The 21,681-nt window shown below is 44.3% G+C and overlaps 1 protein-coding gene across 1 annotated transcript in view; it reads left to right on the plus strand.

Moving 5' to 3' along the window:
• Positions 1-21,681, plus strand: part of ATP10B (ATPase phospholipid transporting 10B (putative)) — a 349,229-nt gene that overhangs the window by 238,280 nt on the left and 89,268 nt on the right. Inside the window, exon 5 of the mRNA XM_004697118.2 lies at positions 2,352-2,556. Coding sequence (XP_004697175.1) covers positions 2,352-2,556 — 205 coding nt within the window. The remainder of the gene's footprint in view (positions 1-2,351; positions 2,557-21,681) is intronic.

Genomic DNA, 21,681 nt, shown 5'->3' on the forward strand with positions numbered 1-21,681 from the left:
AAAAAAAAAAAAAAGAAACAGTAGCTGCTGCCTCGCACGTCGTCAGCCATAGAAATTCCGCAGAGCCCTGTGACTGTTCCCCGATGTTAATGTCCTTCTTTATGTCAGACACTTTGATCAGATCTAAACCCTATGCTTCTTTTGAGGTAGGCAGCTGTTCCTCAATTCTAATGCCCCTGGTATGGACTCTGATTAGATTTTTTTCTTGGCCTTCCAAAAAGAAGCACTTGCAATGCAGGAGACTAGAGACAGGTCCTCAGTAGAACCCTGGTAGCACAGTGGTTATACATAGGACTTCTAACGGCAAAGTCAGCAGTTCAAAACCACCAGCCAGGGAGAAAGACAAGGCTCTCTACTCCTGTAAACAGTTACCCTCTTGGAAACCCACAGGGACCGTTCGCCCCCGTCCTCCAGGATCACTGTGAGCGGCGTGAACTTGATGACAGTGGGTTTGGTTTAGGGATTTGGGGTATGTTTAGGGAAGGGAGTCCTCTGTGGCATCTCCGCTGGTGAGAAAGATAACATTTTGAGAGTTCTGTGGTTCTGCATTCCCCAGAAACAGAAGGCCTAAGGGGACCAAATCTTTCATCCTTTTCGGGAATTTTTGTGAAACTGAAGAAGAAAAATGGAATTCTAGTCACGTATCATTCTCTGTGGAAGAGTGGACTTGTCATGCCTGGACAGCATGACAGTTGTTCAGAATGCAACAGAAACAACAACAAGAACACGCCCATGGGGACACAGCATCAGTGGAGAAAAACAGCAAAGGAGGGACTGCCCTACTAGCCCTACTGGGCTCAGAGGCCACCAGCTCAGTGAATCAAGCCCAAGGTGCACTACTGGTTTGGTTCCAGCTCCCACATGCCCAGAGGGGCATTTCCAAGGGCTGCCTTAGATGGAAGAGCCCACACCTCCAGGGGACAAACTTGTAACTGTGTTGCACAGTAAAAATTGTATGAGCCCCTAATAAAATGTTTTTTTAAAATGTAAGGACACCTGGAAAGTTAAAGACTTCATGAGACATGTGAATGTCTTGAAATATTTAAAAACTAGTAGAAGATGGAATAGATCAGATATGCTGAAGAGAGAAGAACCGGTTAGATATTTAGCAAAGCAGAAAGGAGGCTTTCTGAAAGGACAGTTCTTGGAAAATAGAACATGCCATCTTGGGAAGAACTGAATTCTTTTACCAGAGTTGAAAACACCGAGGCTGTGACGTCTCAGAGGAGAGATGGGCATGTTTTGAGGGGGAAGTCGATTGGAAGAGTGTAAACTGTGGGCTTTGGAATCAGGGTCCACCGGACCTGAGCTCTGCCTTTGTGAGACCTTGGGAATGTTTGTGCATCTGTGAAAGGGTATGTTCCTATCTGCTCCACTAAGTTATTATGCAGGTAAATGACATATTAACTAGCAGTAGTGATCGGCATATTAGAAAGTCTCCATGTTCTGTGGCCAATGCCACTGTTATTATTTGAGCTACCCAAATCAGATCGTAAGAGAAAGTCAGTATTTTTCTCCAGTTTCTTCATTTCTTTGCTTCTGCAGCTACCGTGAATCATAAGCCCTCAAAATCCCTGTCATTTTCTTTCTGTATTCCTAAATTGCCCAGAGTTCTCTATTTCACCAGGACTTCAGATCTCACTAGCCAACAGCCAGGATCCTCACCTTTCCCACCACCACTTCCTCGCCACAGTGGCAAGCAAACATTTCTATACCCTGCCGCCTCACAACCCAATTTTCTATGGTGACAACCTGCTTTTTTATGAAGTACGTATACTGAGCATACTATAGGAGTCCTGGTGGCATAGTGGCTTATTCATGGGCCTCCTAACTGCAAGGTCGGCAGTTCGAACCCACCAGAAGCTCCTGAGAAGAAAGATTTACAACCGCAGAAACCTACAAGGACAGTTCTACTCGGTCCTTTAGGGTCACTGTGAGTCAGAAGTGATTCAATGGCCGTGAGTTAGGTTGTGTTTTTGGAAGGGTGCTATGTTAATATAACAGAGTACCTAGATTGTGCAAATGATTAGAGGTACAAGTGCACACAGAGACACCTAAAAAGGCCTGATGTTCTACTTTCAAAATCTCAGCCCATGAAAACCCTGAGTCACAGCAGTCGGATCCTGTAATACATGGGGTAGCCATGGCTCCACAATAGCTTGCAACAAAAGCAGATCGTATTTGATTCCCTATAGAGATTCTTATCATGGCCATTTGGGGCAAGGGAAACTACAGAGCACTCTCCCGACAGGCTGACTTGGAAGATATTTAGCTGTGGGTGGGCCCTTCTCCAGTTTGCCCATTGATTTTCTGAGGAATCTTAAGGATAACCCATCTTTCTCCCACCCAAGAACAGAGCAGAGCTACGTGCAGAAGCGCTGGAAGGATGTGCGTGTGGGAGATTTCATTCAGATGCAATGCAACGAGATCATCCCTGCAGACATCCTGCTCCTCTTTTCCTCCGACCCCAGTGGGATCTGCCACTTGGAAACTGCCAACTTGGATGGAGAGACGAACCTCAAACAAAGGCGTGTTGTGAAGGGCTTCTCCCAGCAGGTAAGACCCTTCCCAAAATCCTCAATGGTGAGAACAAAGGGAAATTGATCTTACACCAGAGGCTAAAAGAGACAGTAACAAATATAGTTGATTTTCCCACTAGTCCTCTGCAATTAGTATTATTCCTGTTATAGATCAGAAAATTGAGGCTAAGAAACACGAAGTTGCTAAAAAGCCTCAGAGCTCCTAAATGGGCCTTCATCTGAGTTCTCCCCTCCGCTGTCCTTGCCACGTTCTCCAGGGGTGTTTGCAAAAGAACAGGACAGGACCTGGGCAGAGTTCAGACGTCTTGCAGACCAGCAGTAACCATCGATTTCTGGGTTCTGAGGCCTGTGGCTACCCTCTGGAGCAGACTCTTTAAATATTTGACCATAACTCACAAAACACCAGACCAAACTCACGAGGCCAATTCAGAGTGACCCTACAGGATGAAACAGAGCCGCCCGGGGGACCTTCCAAGACGAAGTCTTTATGGGAATAGAAAGCCTCATCTTTCTGTCTCAGAGCAGTTAGTGATTTCGAATTGCTGACCTTGTAGCTAGTAGCCCACCTTGCAATCCACTACAATATCTAGGTTCCTTAACTCACAATAAGAAATGCATAATGCACACACACATGCCTTGAATAATTGTGCGATTGTGTTGAAGCTTTTGCCTTACTGTATACTTAGCACTCTTAGACTTTCTATTCTGTTCTATTTTGTGTTTATTTTTGTTTGTTTGTTTGTTTGTTTTAAAGTTCTGGGAATGCTGAAACTTATGTTTGGCTATAAGTCTCCCCCTTCAAATGCCCTGAGTGTCTTCATCGCCATCTGAAATCTTTTATAGTTTAATGTGGCTTGAGCGTCACTTTTCTTTCTGTCTTTGGAACAGTTGCTGAGCCGTTTCGTGCATATTCATGAGTCTTTGGGATTTGACCAGATGAAGAGTCAAGTGAAAGGGTCACTCCCACTCCTGTGCTGTAGACCAGCCAATTGAATAAAACCTCTCAGACTCCAGCCCGGACGTCTTGCAGAGTAATTGGCAAAATGATTTGTTTTTTTAAATGTCTAAGTTCATATGTGATGGGAAGGAGATTAATTTGATCTTGAAGGTTTCAATTCCTGACGCTTCCCTCTCAGCTAACTCAAGTGCTTGCTTCCCGTTATTTCTATAATGGCCACACAGTGTTATTGAAACATTACTAAGGGTTTTTCCATAGTTATTTCACTTAGCCTCACAGCACCCAATGAGGCAGATACTTTTATTGTCCCCATTTTGCATGAAGGGAAACTGAGGAAATGAGACATTCAGTAATTTTCCCAAGGCCACTGAGGCAGGAAGTGTTGGAGCTAAGATTTGAAACCACTTTTTCCAGCTTCGTGGCCCTTAAAGTCTATAGTATTTCATCTTTCTGCCCTTTGTCACTCAGCAACCCGAACCTGCACCCGAACTTCTCCTTTCCAGTGTTCTTTCCACATGCAGGCGGCAGGAGAAATCAAAGTGAGTGCTGTCTGCCCTCAGGGGGGGAGGGGTTTGGCTGCTTTCTGTCACTTTGCTGCTCCTTTGTGTCCTCAGAGCAGAAAGGCCTCTGAATATGAATACAGCTCACCTCCCTCGAACTCTGCCCAGTAGCATTTCCCAAACAGGTTCCAGGAAGACAGTAGGGAAAGCTGCACAATATTTCAGATGATGGTTGGCTACAAGTTGTCAAATGTGGCTACTGCCAAGCATCTCGAATACTGTAATAAGCCCGTGTACATTGTGAGTGCCAAAGGAGAGGAGGGGGAAGGTGTAAGTATTTCACAACATTGGATCACCGATGAGTGGTGGCCAGCAAGTCCGTTCCGACTCACTGGGACCCAGGAGTGTCAGAGCAGAACTGTGCTCCCACGGATTGTCAACAGCTGAGCTTTTAAAAGTAGATCTCCAGGCCTTTCTTCAGAGGCCCGTCTGAAAGGACTGGAACGTCCACCCTGGGTGTTTGTACCTTGTGCTCCAAGGACCGACTGTGGTGGAGGATGGGGCTATCTCCCCTTGGAATTTGCTGCAAATACACGACAAGGGTTGGAGATGCTATCATAGTCGCACAGGAAGCGTTAAGAACGCGTTCTTCCCTTGCCACTACCATCACCAGATCATGATTCACTGACACTGAGTACGCGCCTAGGTATGCATATTTGGATAATTTTGCAAAAAACATGATCCTAATATGAATCTAAACTCCTTGAGAACCAGTACCATCTATCAGTACTTCTATAAAGGCGGTTTGTCATAACAACACTGAGAACAAAACTACCATCTATGGAGAGGAAGTCCAACTGCACGAAAGACATTGGTAAATTAATAAATACAAGACTCCAGAAATTGACAGAATAATAAATGAAAGGTTTCAACACATGTAGGCAGCTCTTATTTACAACTTGTGATGTGTAGATGACATAACCTTGCTTGCTGAAAATGAGGAGGACGTGAAGTAGTTGGGGAGGAGAATCAAGCATTGTAGCCTTCAGTACAGATTTCAATTAATGTAAAGAAAGCCAGAAGCCTCACAAGTGGACCCATAGGCAGCATCGTGATAAAGAGAGAAGAGATCGCACTTGTCATGAGTTTCATCTTGCTTAGGTCCACAGTCAATGTTCCTGGAGGCAGCAGTCAAGAGACCAAACGACACATGGCCTTGGGTAAAGATGCTGCTGCATAAGACCTCTTTAAAATATTGAAGAGCAGGGATGTGATGAAGATATGCATGCCCCAAGACCTCATATTTTCAATAGCCTTATTTGCATATGAAACTTGGACATTGAATAAGGAAGATGAAAGCCAAATTCATGCATTTGCGTGATGGTGCTGGTGAACACTATTGAAAATGCCATGGGCTGCCAGAGGAACAAACAAAGCTGTCTGGGGAGAAATACAGCCAGAAGGTGTCTTAGAACTGAGAGAGACAAGGCTTTGTCCCCTGTACTTTAGGCCTGTGGTCAGGAGAGACCAGTCCCCAGAAAAGGGCAGTATGGTTGATCCGTGATAAAGGGAAGAACCTCAACAAGCCAGATTGGCCCAGTGGCTGCAATAATGGGCTCAAACATGAGAAATGTGAAGATGGTACACGACTGGGTGATGTTTCATTCCGTATTACATGGAGTTGCTACAAGTCTTCACAACAACAGCAGTAGCAGCAGAGCGGGTTTTTCCATTCAGTGCTTTGCATGAATGAGCTCATTCATTCCTGTGTCACTCACCCTGGGAGGTGGGCAATAGTACTTCCTCCATTTTACAGAGATCTCTGAGCCATAGTAAAGGCAGATCTTACCAATAGATCCAGAGAAGATTCTGAACATCAATGAACCTGGGTTGTTTGAAAATTAAATATTTTATGCATTGCTGATTTTCATAAGTGTGCTTGCCCCTCGAGCCCTTGTTGTTCTTAAGCTCTTCATCTTACTGAAAGGTTTTGACTCCCCACGGAAGTTTTGAGAGAATGCATGCATGCAACCAAGCCCACTCCCACCATCTTACAGAGAAGACAAGATCATTGTGTCCTGTCAATTCCATGTCAATAAGACATACACTGGTGCAGCTCCGCTCGATCAGCATTTCTCAAGACTAAGTCTAGAAAACTATTTTTTTTAAATATTGGGGGCTCTTACAGCTCTTATAACAATCCATACATCAATTGTATCAAGCACATTTGTACATATGTTGCCATCATAATTTTCAAAATATTTTCTTTCTACTTGAGTCCTTGGTATCAGCTCCTCTTTTTTGCCTTGCTTCCCCCACCCTCCCACCCTCATGACACCTTGATAAATTGTAAATTATTAATTTTCATATCTTACACCATCTGCTGTCTCTCTTCACCCACATTTCTGTTGTTCGTCCACCTGGGGGTGGGGAGGGGTTAATACATTGATCATTGTGATATTGTGATTGGTTACCCATTTTGCCCCCTTATCCCCACACTTTCCCTATCTTCATGGTATCGTTACTCCCATTATTGTTCCTGAGGGGTTTATCAGTCCCAGATTTTGTGTGCCAAGAGCACATATCAGTACCAATGTACATGCTCCAGTCTAGCCAGATTTGTAAGATAGAACTGGAGTCATGATAGTGTGGGGGGTGGGGCGCGGGTAAGCATTAAAGAACAGAGGAATGTTTTGTGTTTTGTCGGTGCTTTACTGCACCCTGGCTGACTCATTCCTTGTGATCCTTCTGTGAGGAAATGTCCAATTGCCTACAGACGGGCTTTGGGTCTCCACTCTGATCCCCCTGTTTGCATCAATATGATTGTTTGCTTTGGGTCTTCTCATGCCTGATACCTGATCCCGTCAACACCTCATGATCACATAGGCTGGTGTTCTTCCATGTGGGCTTTGTTGCTTCCCTGCTAGAAAGCCACTTGTTTAACTTCAAGCATTTAAGACCCCAGACGCTGTATCTTCTAATAGCCGGGCTCCATCAGATTGTCTAGAAAACTCTTCTCTGAAAACATCCCACTGCTCTCAAGTCAGTTCTGACTCACAGTGACCTGTGCAGGCTTCCCTGGGTGTTGTAAATCTTGACAGGAGTAAGCAGCCTCATCTTACTCCTGAGAAGCAACTGGTGGGTTTGAATTACGAACCCTTTGTTAGCAGCCCAGCCTTACCTGAAAGCACCACCAGGGCTCTTTATCCCAGAAGATGCTCACTGCCATCGAGGTGATCCGGGCTCATAGTCGCCCTGTAGGACAGGGTAGAATTGCCCCTGTGAGTTTCCCAGACTGTCACTCTTTTTCCCCCCAACAGTTTTATTGGCATATAATTCACATATCATGCAATTCAAGGCTTCAGCCATATCAAGAAGAGTTGTATAATCACCACAATAAGTTTAAGAACATTTTCTTCATTCTTGTACTTATTTTGTTAATGGGTCCCCATTTCTCCTCAGCCTCCCCTGTCATACCCCTAAGGAATCATTAATCCAGTTATTGACAAAGAATGGAACCATTTATGGAAGTAGAATGTCTAGTTTTCTCCCAAGAAGTGGCTGATGGTTTCAAATTGCTGACCTTGTAGATAGCAGCCCAGTGCACAACCACTATGCCACCATGTTCTTAAAAAAGTATGGTCCATGATCAAATCATTCAAGACACCTGTGCACAGCAGTCCTCTCTTGAAAGTGCTCTGACATAAGTTTCTGAAAAGACCTGTATTCGATAAACCAGTTAAACTTTGCTTAACCCTGGGTTTACCAAACTCAGTTTCAGAATCATTTTTCAGGGCAGATACCTTTTAATATTCCTGAAGAAAGTACTTGAGATATATGAACCTGGATTTCAGCGCAGGCATGTTTACAACGGGTGAGGAGGGACTGCCTAGTTTCAAATGGTATTATAAACACAAAAGTGTTTTGTAAAGGATCTTCCACCTGTCAAGGAGTCTCTGGGTAGTACAAAGATCAATGCTTTCAACTGTTAGTTTAGAGGATGGAGGCTGTCTATAGGTCCCTCAGAAGAAAAGCCTGGCCGTCAACCACTAAAAGCCCTATGGAGCTCAGTTCTATTATGACACACATGGGGTCCTGTGAGTCAAATTGATGTAATGGTAACTGCTTCCTGGTTCTTCTTGCCACCAGGCAGATTATTCCCAAGGTGGTCCAAGAGTTGATTTCAGAACCTTTTCCTCAGAAATTCACCTTTCTCCTGCCACCCAATTAGAGTTGGTATCATGATGGGCTACCTTTGTTTGTTATCGTTGTTGTTATTGTTTCTGAAAGTCCTATTTTATTACATTTTTATTTTTATCGTGATTTGGGTGATGGTTTACCGAGTAGATCATCAGCTTTACATTCAACAATTCAAATACATTTTATTTGAGCTCATTCATTCCAATCCTTAATGTACCATCACTTATCCCACTTCCTCCCTATGTTTCCTGCTTCTAGTCTCCTATATTTCCTAACCCTCTGAATGTCATCCTTGGGCAAATGCTTCCCTTTCCATCCTTACGGGCTCGTTATGCTAACACACGCATGAGTGTGGGCATCAGAGTGTGCCTGGGGTGACTAGGGCTCATAGTCTGGTTCCACCAGTCTCTAGCCAATCAAGAAGCCTGCTCTCTTTGATAATGTTGAGTTCTGTTCCACATTTTTCTCCCGCTTTGAGGAAGTAAAGCATGAGTCCTGGGATTTCTGGACCATATTCTCAGGGGACACCAAGTCAATTGATATATCATCGTTCACAAAAACACTATTAGATAGCCTATTTTAGTGAATAGTGACTAGAGTCTCAAAGTTGAAGAGCAGACACCTAAGGTGCAACTGTTGTCTCTCCTTGCCGGGGAAAAAGGAGTGTTGGGAACCAAAAGACAGCTGAAAACAATCAGTCGAACCTCGAGACCAGGACAGCTAGAGGGTGCCCAGCTAGCACACCAACTGCTCTGAAAAGAATCGCGTGGCATTCACAACAGGATCAGGCTGTTTTTGAAATATTTATTTCTATATCCAGTTACTGTAAAAAAGGGTGAGGGAGAAGGGGACGGAGTCTAAATTTCAGATTATGCCAAGCTCTACCCAGCAGATAAACAGATTTATCTTACAGATGTGAAATCGTACATTTTTTTTCTTTTTGGTTATACTCAGCTACATAAAATCTCGTATTTAAAAGGGTTTTTTCTATCTGCGCACTAAGGATTTAACATGTGAAAACAAATATACCATTCATCTTTGGTAAGTGGAACAGCAATTTACCAAAAAGAGGACCAAAGCCAAAGACTCGGACATGAATTTTTCCAATTAGTATTTCAAATTGTTCCTGGTTGTCAGTAATGCAAAGTGTTGCTGCCTCTAAGTCTTACCAAAGACAGTGTCCGAACACTTCCGAGAGCCAAGCAGGACCTTTAGCACCAAGTGCATGATCCATGGACCCGTTGCTTCCACATCACTGAGAGCTTGTCAGAAATGCAGAATCTCGGGCCCCACCCCAGATCCACTGAACCAGAATCTGCCTCTGACCAGATCCCCAGGCAATCCGTGTGCACATTAAAGTTTGAGAAGCACTGGGCTGAGGCATCATTGAGGAATACAATAATTGTGTGCATCTGTTTATTGCCCAAGTTAGGGAGTCTTAATTGAATAAACAGATATGCACAATTATTGAGGCTCCCTTTTAACTACCTTGCACCCCACTGATGGTTAGTGCTTTGAAGCCATTTGCTCAATTAGGGGCAACCTGGATTCTCACACAGTGAAAGAGTATGCTGATGTTGACTTATTTAGACACGGGGGCACTTGGAGGATGAGAGTTGGGGTGGGAGAGGCAGTTGTTCAGGACTGAATTGTCTGTGTTTTCCTTACATAAGGGGTTCAAAGACAGGTATGAATCTGAACTCCAGTGCCTCTAATCATAATCCCATATCAGATGGGTTGTTTTGCGATGTTAATGAGACAAAATTAGTATAGCGTGTATCTTAAGTCAACCTCTTTTGAGGTGTAAAAGAAATACAAGCTATGGAGCAGATCGAGGGTAAGATAGGTGTGCCAAAACATGTGGGGTCTCCAAGGAAACAGAAGCTGAGGAGACAGGACCTTCCTCTAGAGCTGGCAGAGAACGAAGCTCTTCTCCTAGAATCATTGCTTTAAATTCAAATTTCTAGTCTCCTAATCTGAGAAAATAAATTGGCTGTTGACGTCATCAGCTTGTGATATTTCTATTTCTGATATTTCATCACTAGATAACTAATCAGTTATTTAAGAGGCCCAAGTAGCACAATAGTTAACTGTTAGCTAGAAGTTTGTCAGTTCAAACCCACCCAGTGGCCCCACAAGAGCCAGACCTGGTGATCTGCTTCTATAAGGAGTTCTCGGTCACATGGGGTCACTGTGAGTCTAAATCAACTTGATAGTGCCTAACGTCAGTGACAACCAAGTTATTTACCACCATCTCCTCTCCTAGGAGGAAACTTGGATAAGCAGAAGCCAGTTGCCAATCTTCCTACTTCCCTGCCAGAGAACCCATGAGAAATCCTCTTTTCCCCTAGTCCTTTTCCCCTGTTGATCACCTACCTCTTAAATGCACAGCACCAAGTCAGGTTATATGACAATAGATATTAAGCAAACGTTTATGATAATAATAGCAGTAGATAACTTGACTGAGCACACACTGTGTGCCACAGGAAGTTCTTCTGGGTGTTCTACATTGTTACCCCCTTTGACCATCAGTCTGTTCTTGTGGTGTTTCCCTGAATTCTTCCAAAGGTTTTTTTCCTGTGTGTTCTTTACATTCATTTTCAGCTCTCTCGTTCTTTCCCTTGATCTACTAAAGGATTCTAAATGCCTTTTTTTCTTTTTCTTTTTTTTTTTTGCATTTCTTATTGGGGACGTGCTATGCCACTTCTTCCTTAGAGGGGTCGTCTGCGTGTATATTTTGGTCACCTGTTTGAGCCACTCTCTCTTATTTCTTCATGTGGTCTGAAACTGTCTATAGTCCCGGAGACACTGTAGTGTTGTTATAGTTATATCTAATTGATGATTTTATGTTGGTGAAAGCTTAGGAACATACCACCTGTCTCCTGATGAGTATGATAGAGAATGTCAGCCTGTGTGCAGCCCTCTGGTCACTGCGTTGTAGCATCACTGAGGGCGGGATTGGCTGGATACTGCCTGTTGATAATCATGTGGCATAGAATGAGTGGCGGTCCTTGCCTGATTAGTGGGGCTGCAGGAGGTCTTGGGAGTGGACCAGTAGTATGGTCGGGTTTCTGGTGGAACAAGAAAAAGGAGAGGAAAACAAAAACAAATAACAGCCAAAAGTGTTTTTTAAGCAAGCAAACAACAGCAAGAAAAGGAATTACTTTCAGGTTTAGGAAAGCTAAGAAAGAAAATATACAAGAAGCAAAAATTTAGAGGGAAAAAAGAAAAGAGCAACAAACAAAAACGGAAAGCAGATAAAGGAAAAAAAAATGTTTTAATGGAAGGAAAGAAAAGAATCAAGGAGGAAACTGGGGCAGGGCAGGACCCGAAAATGAGGAAACTGGGGAGAGCTGGACTATCCAGGACAGTTGGTCAGCCCAGCCTCTGATCAAGTTTCTGCTGACCAAACTTGTCCGGCATCAGAAACCTGATTTAAAAGTAGTTCAAGCAAACTTAAAGGGTGGCTGAGGTCAGAACATGGGTTCTCAAAAGGAACTAGTCAGGCCCAGAGGGCAGCTGGGGTCGGGCCGGATGATTATGGGAGGGTTTCTTGCCCATTCAGTATGGCTGACCACAGACCACTTGCCTGGCACTGTCCTTTCGGCTGGTCTAGTGAAGCAAAGCTCACACGCCTCCAGATATGGGGTGGTGCATTGGGAGTCTAATCCACAAAACTGAAGCTCTAACCTCGGGCAGAAGAGGGGTTTGGGTGAAGGCCACGTCACTAGCCTCCGAGTGGGTGAGGTTGCGGGTCACAAGGGAGGATTCCACTTTTCTTGTTAGCAGCCACTGGGAAGCACTTGTGCTGCTAGGCCACTGTTTTCCTTGACTGCTGCTTGCCAAAGTTGAAGATGGCCGCACCCGGGTAAGGCCAGTCAACAAGTCCCGTCTGTCTCCCTGTACACCGCTTTTATTCAGCTTCATCAGCTAATCAGTATCAATCCACTTTTTTAGTTTTTCCTCTGAATCTCAGGGTTCCAGAATGAGCACCCATTTCTCTTTCATTTGATCTCTCACTCCTTTGTCTTAGAGGATCTAGGTAGCAGGTCTGCATGGCCCGCCCGCCAGCCAATCAGAAGTCCCTGACACAGTTTTACCCTCTGCCATAGGATCACTGGGAGTCAGAATTGGCTCCATAGCAGTGAGTTTCCAGCTTGTGTTTTGTTTTTTAAGTGTTGTCCATCTGAGGGCAGCTGCCCCCATTTCAAACATCATGTCACTTATTCATTCATTCATTCAGCAAACGCCCATCAAATGGTTCTGATGTGCCTGGTGTTGGACCGTGCTCTGAAAGTCCAGGAGTAAACACAAGAAACACTGGCAGAGACTTGATGTTCTAACAAGGAATTCCATAAATTGTTCTTAACAAACACACAAATAAGGCACGAGTGCTTTTTACAAGTATAAATGACAGAGAACTCATCCTTCTCCGGTACTGGCTGGGCATACCAAGCCCAGGTCTTTTAAATTGGCAACTATGACAGGATTCCAAGATTAAATGCATTATCGTTCTGAATAAGAAACAGAATATGTATCCGCTTGGAAAAAGAAAAGGCCGAGTACATAGAATGATTAGATACAGTCCTGCTCATGCGGTCCTCCAGGACAGTCCGTCTGCTTTGTCACAAATCGCTGCAGGCAGTAGAGAGAGGCAGGATCATTCAATATTCCGATGGTTTCCTCACCAGAGCCAGCGAGGAAAGTAACTGCCAGTCTCTCGGTAGCAGGTTATTGTGAAGCTACCTTGGCCCAGGAAGCAGGAAGGTTATCAAGTGCTGGTACCTGTCATTCGTTTCCAGATAGGGCCCAGGGAAATCAGAAAGTCATTTCATTTGTATGCCAGGAAGAAACACTCCATCACCACCTCAGAGCTGGTGTGAGGAGAATGTTAGCTCTCAACACTTTCATAAACTCATAAACAAAGCACTGTCCCGTTCGCAAAAGGAAATAAACCAACCCTTACAGTATTCTTTCAAGGTTTCAGGGTACCTCCGATGTGGCATCTATGGGGGGCCCGGACCCAGTGCGCCAGAACCCCTAATGTTTGGCACAGTTGGACCGGAGCACTGCACAATGAGAGTTTCTGTGGCTGCTCTCCCAACCCCCCTTTTTGGGAAGGTGTGGAGTGAGAGGAGGTATAATGGGAGTAGTCATCTAGCCTGAGGTTTGTGTAGCAACCAATTCTGAGAACTGTGGAAAAGCCCAATGGTCACAGATTCAACTCTTCATTTACACAAACACACTCATGATAAAAATCCAATCGTTAATAGTTGATAATGTTCAAACATTCCTGCATTCTGTCCTTGAAGAAAGAGCTTGGCTGATTTCTCTTTCTCAACTGACAGCATTTTCTTCAATAACATAGTGCCTGCTGGCCATGGTTTCAAAATGACTCCAAACAGCCATGTCCTCTAAGATGTGCAGCTCTTGTTGTTGTTGTTAGCTGCTGTTGACAACCCGTGCGCCGCGGAATGAAAAGCTGCCACACCCAAGACTGGTTGTGAACGGTCTGTGAGGGCTACGAGGGCTTTCGCTGACCGGTTTTCAGGAGGCCAGTCGCTCTCTATTCCTCATCAGTTTTAGTCCAGGCTCTTTGCTGAGGGAGCCCTGGTGGCATAGTGGTTACTCTGTGGGCTGCTAACCAAAAGGTCAGCAGTTTGAAACTACCACCCACTCCGTGGGAGAAAAACAGAGGCTTTCTATCAGTCTTGGAAAACCCACAGGAGCAGTTCTACTGTGTCCTGTAGTGTCGCCGGCCATTGGAATCGCCGTGATGGCAGTAAGTTTGGTTTCCCTGGGGTTGCTGATCATCAGCATAGCAGCCCACAAGCCTTCTCTGAGAGATGCGTGGGAGCAATGCATGAGCTGCATTGGCCAGGAATCAGATTCTACCGTGGAGTCACCAATGACCTCACCAGCAGAACATTAAGGATCCCACCCCCCTCTTTTTTATATACAAAGACCCTTTGACTAACAAATATTCTTGATTACTCTAACCCTCCAAGCCCTCCTCCCTTGTCTTTCCAGTCTCCATTATTTCAGAAAATATGTTAAAACAAAAAGCAATTAAGCTTTTGATAACCTTTTTAAGTGAATTTATAATTTATTAATCTCAAGAATGCATCAGAAATGAGAAGATCTGTGATAGATGTGTATGTGTATATGAGACCACGTGTATCTGTATGTGAGACTATGTGTTTGTATATGTGAAACTTATACAGACAGATATGTATGTGAGACATGTGTATGTGAGGCTTACGTGTATGTGGATGTGAGGCTTATGTGTATGTGTGTGAGACCATGTGTATGTGTATGGGAGACTTGTGTGTATGTGTATGTGAGGTTTATGTGTATGTGTGTGAGACCACCATGTGTATGTGTATGGGAGACTTATGTGTATGTGTATGTGAGGCTTACATGTATGTGTGTGGGACCATGTGTATGTGTATGGGAGACTTATGTGTATGGGAGACTTATGTGGACATGAGGACAAGCTTCAATGGCAGTTAGGAACCACTGGGTTACTGAACTAGCTTGATATCTGACCTTGTAAAATACATTAGAAGTTCTATGGATATTAAGAACTGTCACCCCGCAGAAACAGTAACAAGAGTAATGGTTCCCTGAGGGTACAGGAAAGTGTGGGGTGCGAATAGGGAGCTGATAGCATTGATGAATGTATAACCCCTCTCAATGGGCTCAAACAACAGAATTGCATGTGAATGGATATATGGGATTGCGTGAGATATGGCACACACACAAAGAAAACTATTATACGGAGGGGGGATAAGGGTATCTAGGGGTTAGGGAGGGGATGAAGGAGAGCTGATATCAAGTAGTTCAAGAAGAAAGAATATGTTTTGAAATGGACTGTGGTAGCAATTGTACAATACTGCTTGATGTGATTGAACTATGGAATGTTATGATATCTGTAAGAGCTCCCAATAAAAATGATTTAAACGTTTTTTAAAAAGAATTGTCTACATTTCTAGAGGAAACCCTAAGACTATTACCATAAGTTGCCCTTCTCACTTGAAACTAAAACCATTCTTGGAGGCCACCTTTCAACTGAACAATAGACTGGCCTCTAAAATAAACTATAACACCTGCGAGGAATGCACTCCTTACAACAATCAGCTAAGCAAGACCAAAGGGGCAGCGTTTGCCCAAAAGCAGAGATGAGGGTGCAGGGAGGGGCAGGGAAATGGGACAAATGAGAAACGCCGAGTAGGAATGTGGAGAGCCCTGACTGCCACACTGCAAGGATTGCAACTCATGGCCTGGAACCACTTGTGTAATCATTTTTTGAATGGAGAATTAATTTCTATGTAAACTTTCACCTAAAGCATAATAAAATGTACAAAGGAAGGAAGAATTGCCAAGTTCAAAAGACAAAAAGAATGCTATGGCTTGTGGTCTACAGATATGGGTCCTAAAGAGGGGGTGACCTTTGGACTTGGCAGTGAGAATTTGTGGGGCTGTCAATATGGAAATCTTGGAAAGAGGGCCTTCTCTGACCAAATAGCATTAGATGCTAACGGCAAGCAAAGAACAAGTGCAACGTCTTGGATCATCAAACTCGGGTTCTAAGGAACTATGTTACCTCGGGGAAATGACTCGGTCTTTTACTTCATTTCCTCGGGTAAATTCCTTAGTCGACACAACAACTGAAAAGAACTGATGCACTTGAATTGTGGTGCAGGTGAAGGCTATTGCATACCATTGACCAGGAACTGCTGGAAGAATGAGCTGACCTCTCGTGAAGTAGCCAGAGTGTTCCTTAGATGCATGGATGACAAGACTTCATCTCACTGAGGACTTGGGACTTGTTACCAGAAGAGACTAGTTCCTGGAGAAGGACGTTGTGGGTGGTATGGTAAAGTAGAAGATCAGCGAACAACATACCAGCGAGTGTGAAGACGGCCAGGCTGGGCAGTGTTTAGTTCTGTTGAACGTAGGGTCATTATGAGTAGAAGCTAACTCAATAGCAACTAACAACTAACAAAAACAATTAAACTGCTAAGTACTTGTCATAGTTTCTTAATAGGGCAGTGGAAAGCATCTCGTATGGCCACAGAACTGAATAGGTCTCACATGTTGATCAGGATGCCTCATTTGACAGCAACAGAAACAAGGCTGGATAACTTTACATGATACAGAAATATTGCAAGAGTGTGGTTCAGGGTGGGAGAAGCTCACAATATGGCCCACAAAATAGAACAGAAATGGAAATACCCATGTGCAGAAATGACAAGAACCATGACACTTTAGTATCAGGGAGGAGGATGGGTGGCAGATATTACTTGATAGTCTCATGATTTCTCTTTCCTACTTTAAGTCATCTAAGTCCCACACACGGGCAATGTATCTTGACTTACAATCCCATCCAGAAGATGAATTGGAAGGTCCAGGCAGTTTCCCAAAAGGAAGTTAGAGGGTTGTAATGAAAGGAAAGTGAAATGGAAAATAAATAGTCAGTAAACAGCTATCCACTACAAACAATTTTCAAAAATGCACTTGTACATTTATTTAATCACATGCATTATTCAACTTTAAAAACATTTATAGGACAGTAGACAATAATCCTACAAGAGTAATACTTGAGGCCAGAGCAAGAGAACGGGTTTGTTTTAGGTACATGAACATTTGTCAGCCTGGTGGCTCCACCCAGGATTTCCCAGTGGCCCTGGAAGCTGGCAGGCTTGCTGGTTCTTTTCCACAGGTCATTCGGGGTGCCTTGACCTCTAAAGGTTATTCACACCGACAGGTGGTCCACGGCCCTTTGCTTTCAAAGGTACCACCATCGACTGACCTGAACTACACTGGGCTCCCACATCCTTTATCTTCAGTAAATTCTTAAAGGATGACAGAGTGACCCATCTGACCCATATTGGAATCAAGGACTTCAACTCACCAGACTTCTTTGTTAGATGAGCCCAAGTATTTCCCTTAGTGAAGCTGTCCTATTGCCATGAATCAAGGTTAAGACTGTATCGGGGACTGTTCCTAACTGAATGGGGCAGGTTTCATGATGGGATCTTTTGGTACCACCTCTGTTGAAAAAATCAAAAACTCCGAACAAAATAAGAATTCCCAAGGATTTGTAAGAGTTAACAACTCTTCACTCCCCATGCCTTGACTTTGGGCTCAAGTAAATGAATTAGGAAAACGAGGATGGCGAATAAATAGCACCCCTGGTGGCATAGTGGGTTATGTGTTAGTCTGCGAACTGCAAAGTCAGTAGTTCAAAGACACCAGCCTCTCCTTGGGCTAGTTTTGCCAGGAGTGATTTAGTTCTTTAGAGCATCATTGGTTGGCCATGCTGGTCAAACACTTCATCAACTCGCCCCTAAGGACCCTGCAGGAGGAGCTTCTCGTTGGGGAGGCCTGTAAGGCTAGTGGGTGTGGATGATGTCACAAGCCTCACACGCTCCGACGTTCCTCATCCCTGCCTCGGGTGCAACGTTGTGCCATCTCAGAAACCCCCAGGGGCAGCTCTGCTCTGAAGTCAGGACCCACTCGGTGGCAGTGAGTGAGGTGCTCTTGTTGGTAGCTGAGGTTGAATTGAGTCCCATCCATGGTGAGCTTGTGTGTGCAAAGCAGAAAGCCCCGTGGGGTTTTCAAGGCTGCGGCCTTTCAGAAGAAGCAGATCCACAAGTGGGTCTTCCGAGGCACCTCTGGGAAAGTCATGCCCACCCACCTTTCAGCCAGTGGCTGAGTGATGCACTTGTATATTACAACTGCTTTTGCATCACTAGGGATTCGTGAACTACAACAAAGACCTTCGAAGCAAGCTGGGAAGAAAAGCTGTTGGGGGAGAAGCAGGGCCTTTTAAAAGCTGAGGGGAGCAGGCAAACAGAGAGAAGACGGTGGCATCCCCCCCTGTGTGGAAACTGAGTGGTGGGGAAGAGAGACACCTTAGGGTGACTGGATATAAGCACAGAAAGAGTGCTCACCCTCCCCACCCCACCCACACACAAAATGAAAGAATCAAGAACTGTCTGCCTGCTTATCTCTGCAGAGAGCACAACCCACACCCCCTGTGTATAGGCCACCAGAGACAGGGAAGGGTGAGACCCAGAGAGAGGCAGTAGAGACAGCAGGCCACCTCTCCTTGAGGAGAGGAAGGCAGACAGGGGCCCCGAGGCCAGAGCCAGGAAGACAAGGGGACCAAGGAAGCAGGTGGCTGGGCAGCCCCACTGAGGGACAAGTAGCTCAAATTTCACCATCGTCAGGATCCACCCAGCCCTCCAAGGTGTAAAGGAAAGACCACGAGGACTTGGTCACTGCGGCAGGACCGTCAGCTCATCTTAGAACTGAGTTTGGCTGGAGACATCCAGCAACGAGCCAAGTAGTGTGGCCCCAGGAGGGAGGTGCACGGCTTAATCAGCTGACAAATTGCAGCGTGATTTGTCTTCATCTCGGATTGTTTGTCCCTGAAAGAATCGATACCTGCAGGGAGAGGGCCGTATTTTTAGAAACTCCTGGATGGGTCATTTATTTCAAGTGAGAGAAGAGTTGATTTATGGTGGTGCCCCCCATAGATCTGACAAACAGTATATTTACACAAAGCCCAGGAAAAATGTTATCATTTCTTTGAATCAATGTGTCCCTTTGGACAACTGTACCTTGACATTCGCAGGGATAAATTCACTCCCCGTGCTAAAGTTCTACTCGCCAACTCTCCAGGTCCACCTTTAGCACTCCGGTCTTCTATTTGCATACTAACGATGCTGACTCAGAGTGACCCTATAGGACAGGGTAGCAATGCCCCCTGTGAGCTTCTGACACTAACTGTTTACAGGTCTAGAAAACCCCATCTTTCTCCCTGGTGGTTTCAAACTGCCAACCTTGAGGATCACAGCCCAGTGCATAACCACTATGCCAACAGGGCTTCTCACTATTTTCACAGCATGCTACATAACACAAAGCGTATTCATTTGGTTTTTATCTCCTAAGGCACGTATGAGATGGGACAGACATGCAGTGTTAGCCTCATTTTACAGATGAAGAAACTGGGGCTTTAAGGATTGAGCATGAGTTACTGTGGGGTAGCTTTAGAAAGCAAGATCTCCCCTCTGACCGTCCTGTTCCCCTACCCATTGAGCTATAAGAATGGAATTGTACAGTGTTAATACCTAAATAATGGAAGAAAGGTTAAGGATGGGTTTTAAATACGTATCTACAGGAACATTCCCTCTGAGGCATGTGCTGTGCTGATAAAGAGCAGATAATGTGGAGTCGGTTCTAACTCACGGGGGCCTGTGTACCACAGAAGGAAGCACTGCCTGTTGCTGGACCATCCTCACACGTACTCTTTGGCTGGAGCCATCCATGCAGCCACTGTGTCGGTTATCTTGCTGAGGGCCTTCCTCTTTTTTGCTGACCTTCTACTTTACCAAGCATGATGTCCTTTTCCAGAGATTGATCTTTCCTGAAAACATGTCCAAAGTACGTGAGACCAAGTCTCACCATCCTGGCTGCCAAGGGCATCTGGCTGTCCTTCCCACACGGAGTTGTTTGTTCTTCAGGCGGTGCTTGGGGCTTTTCAATAGTCTTTGCCAGCACCACAACTCACATGCACGGGCTCTTCTTCAGTTTCCCTATTCAGTGTCCAACTTTCACGTATCTGAGATGGTTAAGAAGGTCGTGGTTTAGATCAGGTGCAGTTTAGGCCTCAAAGTGACACCTTGGCTCTTTAGCACTTTAAAGAGGTCTGCTGCCACAGATGTGACCAATATCATGCAGCATTTTATTTCTTGACTTATTTCTTGTTTATCGATTATGAATTCAAGCAAAATGAAATCTTGGAAATTTTCAATATTTTCTCCATTTATCATTAGACAGAGTCAGACTCAAATTTAAATCCAGCCATGGTATGATAGTGGACAGCCTGCTAACCTTTCTAAGACTGTTTTCCCACCACAACCGAGACCTGTTGACACCGTGGTTAAGTTGTTCGGCTAAGAACCCAAAGGCAGCATTGCAAACCCACCAGAGACTCGGCAGGAGAAGGGTGCGGCAGTCTGCTTCCTTACACATGTACAGCCTGGGAGACTCCACAGCAGTTCTGCTCAGTCCTGTAGTCACCATGAGCTGGAACCCAGCTCAACAGTGATGGATTGTACTTGAAAAGAGGTGATTAAAATTCCTATCTCATATACATGATGATAAACTAAAAAAAAAACAAAAACCCTCACATAATGTTTTTGGCCTAGTGTCTGCCAGAAGTAAAAACTCAGTAAATGCTAGTTATTGTGTCTCATTAGTACTGCTTTTCCAGTAGCGTTCCTGGGTGGACAGGTGTTAATGAATGGTTGAAGAATCAAGTCTACTCAGAGTCCTGACAGAAAGGTCTATTTCTGTAAAAACCACTGAAAACCCTGCTAGAACTAACTCCATAGAACTAACAACTGCTTTATTTTTCTCCATCTTTTATAATGGTAAAACCAATGATAACTGTACCCCCCACCCCACTCGAGGGGAATGAACATCAGAATTGCAGGTGAACAGATGCAGCAATGGTGTTGGATACAGCAAATAATAATATATAGTGTAACAATAACAATACGGGTTCCTGGGGGATAGATTGGGGAAGGGAAGGGATAAAGGAGAGCTGGTCTCAAAGAGTTCTAGAAGAACGGAAATGTATTGAAAGTGATGGTGGTAGCCTTTGTAAAATTATGCTTGATCTCCTTAAAATATGGATTGTTACAATATCTGTAAAAGCTCCCAATAAAAATGTTAATAGTAAAAAAGAAAAAATGTGAACATCCCCTATCTAAAGGAAATAGGATGCATTCATGCAATGACTCTCCATGCAAACATTAGTCAAGATCTAGAAGAATTTAATAACTTAAACATACTCAAGACATATGAAAACTAAATCTCATTTTTGAAGTACTTAAGTATGCACATACAAATGCATATGTAAATGGACATATATTTCTTAACTTTTCATTGTAAATCAAGTGAAGATTTACAGAGATCAGCTTTCCACTCATATACATTTTGTTTGTTCTCATTGATTGCAATCCCCTCTTAATAATATCGCATAACCCATTGCCTCCGGTGTTTCCTTTTCCACTCCTTCTTTCTTAACCATGCCAAGTTTTGTCCCAGGGTCAGTGCTGTACTTTTGACATTCAACAGTTGATTTTGGTAATATGTGCATACTTCATTAGTGTCAGTGTTCCCTTTACAGACCTCGCTATTGTTTGACTGAAAATGGAGCCACAAGAGGGAGTTCAGTTGCAGATTTGAAGGGTGATGACTAAGGGCCTTGGTCTTAAGGGTTCCACCAGTCTCTGTTGATGTTGTTGTTGTCAGGTGCCATTGCACATAGCAACATGCACAACACGAAACCCAGCCCAATCCTTCACCATCCTCACAACTGTTCCAATATCTGAACCCAGTGCTTCAGCCACTGTGTCAATCCATCTTGTTTGTTGGTCTCTCCTGACAACACGTACTAAGTATG

This window comes from Echinops telfairi, unplaced genomic scaffold (assembly GCF_000313985.2).
Source record: "Echinops telfairi isolate 266 unplaced genomic scaffold, ASM31398v2 ScPeMD7_7469;HRSCAF=8507_0, whole genome shotgun sequence".
Classification (NCBI taxonomy): Eukaryota; Metazoa; Chordata; class Mammalia; order Afrosoricida; family Tenrecidae; genus Echinops; species Echinops telfairi.